At 35.9% G+C, this 7500-nt stretch overlaps 2 protein-coding genes across 2 annotated transcripts in view; one reads left to right on the forward strand and one right to left on the reverse strand.

The window, feature by feature from the left end:
• Window positions 1–604: 604 nt before the first annotated feature.
• Window positions 605–5977, reverse strand: LOC122257941 (DNA repair protein RAD51 homolog 3). The gene is made up of 9 exons (XM_043023550.2): window positions 5901–5977; window positions 5587–5711; window positions 5324–5418; window positions 4450–4577; window positions 4122–4228; window positions 3798–3903; window positions 3416–3617; window positions 2719–2901; window positions 605–1111 (listed from the first exon to the last, which is right to left on the reverse strand). The coding sequence occupies exons 2-9, from the start codon at window positions 5708–5710 to the stop codon at window positions 1007–1009; spliced, it is 1050 nt and encodes a 349-aa protein (XP_042879484.2). The 5' UTR covers window position 5711; window positions 5901–5977; the 3' UTR covers window positions 605–1006.
• A 172-nt stretch (window positions 5978–6149) lies between these two features.
• LOC122257940 (uncharacterized) overlaps window positions 6150–7500 on the forward strand; it is a 12959-nt gene continuing 11608 nt past the window's right edge. Inside the window, exon 1 of the mRNA XM_043023549.2 lies at window positions 6150–6323. Coding sequence (XP_042879483.1) covers window positions 6287–6323 — 37 coding nt within the window. The 5' untranslated portion in view covers window positions 6150–6286. The remainder of the gene's footprint in view (window positions 6324–7500) is intronic.

Raw genomic sequence — 7500 nt, forward strand, 5'->3', positions numbered from 1 at the left:
AAAAGTCAGCAGTTCCAACCTTTGATAGGACAAGGAGGAAATTAGTATGATTTCCACACTAAATCTTTAACCACCATTTTATTTGGGTATCCCAAGAATTTTATTATACACACTAAAGGATATAGAGAATCTGAAATGTACTTTTAAATGGCCAGTTTGTCATCCTTGGGGAAACTTCATACCTAAGGGATGTACAAAAAAATGTACTGGATATAAGCCTCAGTATTACCACACTTTATTTGCATTTTGAGATATCTTAAGTCCCCTTAATCCATTCACGCTTGGGCTGTTATGGCTCTGAATGGTCAGAATGCCAGGGTTTTTTAACGCATAAGCCTAGTGCCTCGGGATTCTCGGGCGCACTAACCACAACCCTGGGCTGTCTGCTCGCTCACCCTGAGTGCCGGCCTTGACCAAATATCTCGTTACCGGTGTCTGACGCAAAAACCACGAAACATGTTGGTACATCATCCAGTGCAAATGGGTTAAGGAAACCCCATTTAATATACTAATTAATAAAGCAAGTTAAATTTCACCAAAGCTTACTAGGCTTTGTTCGTCATCATGCAATGTGCTTGGGTAATGATTTTGTTGTCCACTTGACTTTCACTTAGCCAAGCAGGAGGAAGTGCCTTTATATTTTTAAGAATTTTTTAAAAAGAAAGTTTGTAAATAACCCTTTATTTCAGTATCAAAGTACATAATAAAGGAAGAAAAAAATTATCTAGTTTGCCCTATCAAAGAATTATTTAAAACTTTTATATTTTTTTTATGGAGCTCTGTGTTTTGACAACCTAATATCACATTTTCATTTGTTCTATTTGCATTTGTGTGTGTTTGCATGTAAAGGTAACAAAAGTAATTGATTTCTTTAATAAAATAATATAGATCTATATCTTAATCATTGATATACATTAAAAAAAACTACACAGCATTAAAAAATACATCAAAAGACCGCTAAAGGGCATTATATGTCCTTCCCTACTGTAGCTGTTTCTGATATGATTTAACTGTTTAATTTTCTCTTTTTTCTATCTGGAGAATTCACTGTAAATGAAGTTACAGTTTCAGCTATGAAGGGAGTTACATCACGAATGCCAGCTTTCGTTACCTGTAAACAGAAAATGAAGGGATTACAATTGAGAGAGAGAGAGAGACAGAGACAGACAAAGTGTTTTTGGACACCTCAAAAGGATGAGGTACCATAAGTTAACCTCACCCCAATCTTAGTCTCTTTTTTTGGGGTCGCATATCTTTTCCAAACCTTACAGCTATGTCAACATGTTGAGATATTCACAGTATAAAAGGTGGATTAGTCACAAGCATACAGAGTTAAATGATTACATATCAGGAGAGTTATAAATTATCACCCTCAGCATGCTAAGTCCTCTCCTGAAGTTACATAATTACATACTTGAATATTTGATGCATATATGTTAACAAAACATGCATATATTACTAGAGGAAAGAATTTATCAGAACGTCAAGAAATATGTTTGTATTTAACAGGATGATGATCATAAATGATATTCACCCACATCTCAATAAAATAGTCTTGGTAGAAGGGAAGTAACAATCGGATATACACAGTTGTACAATTATGTACCTGATGCAAAGTGTTTGTACTTCTTCAAAAATTTTATTACCTGGCCATTTCTAAACATCCATACAGCTTGTTCTTGTATCTCTGAGTTTCTGTAAAACTGAAGCATGGGGCACTGTAAGATGGTGTACTAAAGTGTGTGACCTTGGTGACCTACACACCCTGCATTCTTTTTCCTGTTCACCTGTTGGGACACCTAACTCCCAATAGTATTTACACCCTATCATAATTATCATATGGGGAGAGAGGAGAGAAGGAGAAGGAGAAAGAGAAGAAGTTAGAGAGGTACCAGAGTAAGGGGTATGAGATTGTCTGTGGGTTGAGTAGGTAGGTATACAACTCATACGTAACAGGAATTTATAACATTCATTCACATAATAGAGAGACCGATAAATTGATAAGTAGTCAGATTAGCTTAAGGGAGAAAAGGGGAGACTAAGGATATGGGAAAACAGCTAACATTTATGAGAATTCTAATTTTATACTTAACCCACACAGGACGGGTGGTACAGCATGTGTACCGCGCATTCAAAAGCCCAGTTGCCGGGCGGCACAGTATTGTGCCGGCCATTCAATTGATTTCGGCCTAATAATTCGAACGCCCCGGCATTTGGACATTCAAGGCTAGAATTCCCCCGTCGGGAATGGGTTAATACACTTATTCACTTGTAAAAAAAGGTGGGAACAACACCAGGAAGCACTTGTATGATTGGCTAAGGGAGATGAAGAGGTACACATGGATGGAGGGAATGGAGGAAATTTGAGGGGGTGGTGTGGAAGAAATTTGCCAATCAGTATCAGAATGACTTCCACACATTCCTTACCTACCAGATAGAGACAAAGACAGAACAGCCTAGTTATTGAGAGGCTATACTCAACTGAGTTAATATGGACAGAATCTTAATAGTCCAAACATGATGCAACAACAGACTTTAGGGGTTGAGCCAATATACAATATTGTTGGGCGAACCTCTCTCTTACTGCCACTCTTAGCTATACCTACAGGTGCATCTGCGTTCTGACCTGTATAGTGCAGTCATACCTCATAATAAGATAACAGAAAAATAATCTGCACTGAACTATCAAAACAAACAATGTTTATCCTCTTATCATACCTGGTACTGAACAGAAGCATTATTCCTGTGTGGAGCCTTTGTGAGTGAGGCAACCCGCACTCGACCTGACCAGTGTAGAGTTAATCTCATGGTAGGACAGTGACCCCAAGTCTCCCCTAAGGCAGCTACCAACTGGGATCCACTGCTCTCTATTCTTGTGGTCATTTGGTTTGTGACAATTACCTGTTGCAAATAAGTTATCTAATTAATATCTGGTATATGTGACTGAACTCTCCCCAAAATTAGTATTACTATACAATGAAGAGAATGTAGAAAAATGTAATTGGCTTGATGGGACTAAAATACAATGAAAGTATGCAGACACTTGTAAGGGATAGCATAATTACTTCAGTAAAATACAAATTTGTACCTTGATGGGACTAAAATACAATGAAAGTCTGCAGAGACACTTGTAAGGGATAGCATAATTACTTCAGTAAAATACAAATTTGTACCTTGATGGGACTAAAATACAATGAAAGTATGCAGACACTTGTAAGGGATAGCATAATTACTACAGTAAAATACAAATTTGTACCTTGCTGTGATAAAGCTTATAGAAACTGTATTAGCAGTATTTGTAGCAAAGAATGCGCATCAGAGAATGCATTCAAACATAATACAGTTGTAGCATTAACTGTTTTTGAATAAAGAATTCCCTTAAGACTGAAGTTTTACAAGTTCATGGGAAACATACAGCCATATCAAACTTGGTAGCTTGCTGTATCAGCTGCTGTGTTATTCTGCATAGAAGACCTGTTCGGGCCATCATGTCTGGGAAATCATGACGGAAATGGAAGGCAATGGAGTCAATGATGAAAAGCTTCACTCTTGGGTGTGACTGAAGGAAGACTGGCAGGTGTCTTATCACAGCAAGAACCTCAATATAACTGTGGCATCTGTGGGATGAAGGTTAATACATGTAATAAAGATGCTTTTTTTGTATGGTATGAACAATATCATTTCTTATGAACACTTCTTTTTCATATCTCAAAGTTCTATAAATCAAGTATTTAATCATCCCAAAGTCAAAATTACTTATAAAAAAAAGAAAGAACAAAAAAACAAAAAAAACATACCTGAAATAATGGACACCTTTCAAAATAGACTCAATTGTAAAGGATGACACATCTATTTCATCTCCAGCTATGTTCTGAACATGCTCTACTGCATAACTTGCCATATCTGGTAGATGAAATACTTCTATCATGACAAATATACAGCTAAATAAAGTCAAAACATTAACAGGACAAATCACTCATATTGTATATCAAAAACTCAAAAGCAACATCTTAATTTATTACCTATACAGAAAAATAATCTACAAAATAGAATCAACATTTAGTGAAAAAATTAAAACTGAATTACAGTATAAATAATAATAATCCCTCAGCATACTTTACCTTTCAGTCTTCCAACAGTAAAACTCCCTTCAGTATCTACAAACACAGCCTCTCCTCCAACACCACCAACACTGTCTGGAAGTTGTACAGACACGCATGCTTGCAGGCTGTAAGATGTTGCCATAGATACAGTATTTGAAGAACTCTACAGCAGCATATGATGTAGTTTAAATGATAATAATAATAATAATAATAATAATAATAAGAAAAATGATGGCAACAATGCCAAGAATAATTAGGAGCAAAAACAAATGGAAAAAAAAAATAAAAATAAAATCTTATTCAGTGACATCAAATAAAGATAAATACTACCCAGGCTGTGGCTTACCAGAGCTGTGTTTTCCCAATACCAGGTGTCCCTGATATTTCTGTTATCGCACGGAGAGGTATGCCTCCCCCAAGCATATCATCCAGAGCTTCACTAAAGGTCACTACATGACACACTTCACTCTCATCCTAGAATATGAAGGTGACATTAGATGTTGCAACCATTTTCCTTTTAATTTAAGTAGATTCAGCCTTAAAGGATAACACATCCATTTAATCTCCTGGAATTTATCAATCTGTATGTAAAAACAAGAAAGGAATATTACTTACATTCAGGGCCATGCAAAGTTTTAAAAGGGAGAGGGGGATTGAAAAAAGAAAAAATTATATATAAATTAGTTTATCAACTTTTAAAAAATATGTATATAGAAAGACATAAAACAATTGACAAGTGCATTAGATAAATAGTGCCAATGACTGAGACATGTTTATTAATTTCTCTACATATCTATTTATCTTTTTACTCTTTTGGTTCTTCCCAACATGGGAAGAACATTAACCTTTTGAATGCATGATACCAAAGAAAGAGAAAAAAGAAAAAAATGGACATCAGGCCTCATCATGAAGGGGATGTCACTGGCCAACTTCCCTAAAAGCAACGACTAAATTCTCAAAGATAAATAGAAGCCTCCCTGGACCAACAACTGTTCAAAGCTGTAACTCCAGCTTGAAGCAGGAGGTCATCTAGGACTGATCTGGCATCTGCCACACTGACATAATCCAGTAATGGGAAAGTCCAGTTTAAGAAAATGACATCCCACATGCACTATCATACCAAAAAGGTTAAATATGATCCCAACCTTGTTTCTAGCTGTCAGCCTCTTACATATCAAACATCACCAAAAGTTATTTGAAAGTGAACAACTAGTAATTACCTCAATCATCTGCATTACTGTGACTGGCTGCTCTGCATTCACGATTGTTGCCACGCGCAATACTTCAGCGCTCTCCTTTAGGGTCAGGCCAGTGGCTGCAAATAAAAATCATAATCGTACCGCACTTCAAACGTATCACAGAACAACTCATGCCTAAACAAAAACCAAAAGTTAAGACTCAAGACCCAAGACCCTCAGATTTCCTTAGGAGGGGGGGGGGGGGAGATAAATAATTCAACCCTCAGTTCCTCTTAATCTCTCACCTGAACTCAGCTCCGTTGGCTTCAGGTTCGCCACATCATCGTCATACACGAAATCCGAGTCCAAGAGCTTTGTAACTACAGGAACAGCGAGGCCAAGGCTGCTTAAAGGCCGCCTCGAACTCATTCTGTAATGTAATCACATATGAGATTGTATGATTATGTCACATATCATGAGGATCGCATATGATTTAAAGGGGAGTGCTGTCCTTATCCCTCTGAGGATGATTTGGAAGAGTTTTCCCATCCTTGGACAGTTTCGCTACTATCTATCATCTTTTGAGTTTGATTTCCAGTTAAGTCGTCTCCTAACTTACTTTATTATTAATATTGTTTACTAATTGACGTGCTTGAAATCGGATGCAGATTCCAGGAGCAATCTCGGATGACCACGGACTTAAAATATAAACACGAAAGACAATAGAATACATAAGATAGGAAAGAACCTTCTAAGCTATCGTGTAAGAAAAATCATAAAATGACACCTCTCCCATATAACACATACGCACGCGTCTTACATGCAAATACATATAAAATTCAATACCCCCCATTAAAATCTAAAAGAGTTTACGCTCGTACACCATGTAAATAAAGGTTGATAGATCTGCAGCTTTATTTGTGTTGCCTCGAGTTCACGGGAGCGACACTTCGCTCTGCTTTCATGACACACTCCACTCAGGGACCAACACAATATCACTAGAAAATGTCCATATCAGATCCGCTGATCAAAGAACTCAAAGGTATGTATTTGAACGTTATCGCTGTTTTATCAAAATCGCAGATGCCACGACTAGCGGACAATTACATCTTAAATGTTTCTCATTTGAGACGAAATACCGAGGATTGACATATAAGAGAAATGTAGCTGGTAAGAAGTTAGTAAGTTTTTAAGAGACTAATACTCAGAGTGATTTTCAGGATATTGGTATCTTGTCATTATTGCTTAGTCCAACAAGATGTGTTGATAATCAATTTCATCCATTATTAGACACATTTACTCCCACCCAGCTGTATGGTTTAAGTTGAATATTTCATTTAATAGGTGAAATCACAAAATGCAAGATACATTTCTTCTATGACAAAGTTTTGATTATTAAGAAATAAGGTAACCATTGAATTTTTTAAGTAAACAAGAATCAAAATGGTACTAACATATTTTGTTGGCTTGCTTTCCATGAGACTTTTTTTTTAATATTCAGTGGTTTTATTTACTTTCCCCAATTTTTTACTATAATATTTCATGTTAGCTTTAGTAAATAGATCCAGCCTTTTCAAGAAGTATCAGAATAATAAGCTGATCAGTATTACTACTGATCTATGACAATGGTAATAGATCAGTAAAATGATCAGGAGAATAGGCAATTTGGTGCAAGACATTTGATCAATAGCTGTATAGCCATTCACCCATACTCAAAGAAGGAGCTAGAGGTCTGTCCATTTTTTGTACATTTTTATTCCTTGTCAAAACTATTGAGAGATACAAAAAGTACTTGATGCAATATTATTTATTTGCCTAATGCATCAGTGCTTGAATAATTATTCAAAGAAGTTATGTTATGATTTCATTTGGATCTTACAATAATTATATAATTATAAAGTGTAGTAACCATTTCTCTGTTTTCAGTGGTTTTAGTTTTATTCCAAAGCTTACAGATTAGCATTATACACAGCACAATACTGATTAACCTCTAAAGGAGGCATTTACTATATTTAGTCATGCTCAGGTTAAAACATGCACACTTTGTAACAGTAGTCCACAGGAAGCCTGAAAGTTATTATAATATTTTCAAATGTCATCATTTAGTTTTTGACCTGTAAATTCCAAAAATACAACTCATTTTATTGTAAAGATTGAATTTGAGTAAATAAATTTGATTGTATAGTGCATTTCTGTGTCTGATTATGAGACAGTGTGCC

Source organism: Penaeus japonicus, unplaced genomic scaffold, assembly GCF_977035675.1.
Source record: "Penaeus japonicus unplaced genomic scaffold, GWHDUDI00000001_assembly GWHDUDI00000011, whole genome shotgun sequence".
In the NCBI taxonomy this organism is placed as follows: domain Eukaryota; kingdom Metazoa; phylum Arthropoda; class Malacostraca; order Decapoda; family Penaeidae; genus Penaeus; species Penaeus japonicus.

Excerpts from the sequence above, each read along its gene's own strand:
- LOC122257941 (XM_043023550.2), bottom strand. The coding sequence starts at position 5,710 with ATGAGTTCGAGGCGGCCTTTAAGCAGCCTTGGCCTCGCTGTTCCTGTA. Across the intron at positions 3,904-4,121 it reads TACTGTTGGAAGACTGAAAG|ATATGGCAAGTTATGCAGTA; the intron begins GTAAAGTATGCT and ends TTCATCTACCAG. Across the intron at positions 3,618-3,797 it reads AAAGGTGTCCATTATTTCAG|ATGCCACAGTTATATTGAGG; the intron begins GTATGTTTTTTT and ends TTCATCCCACAG.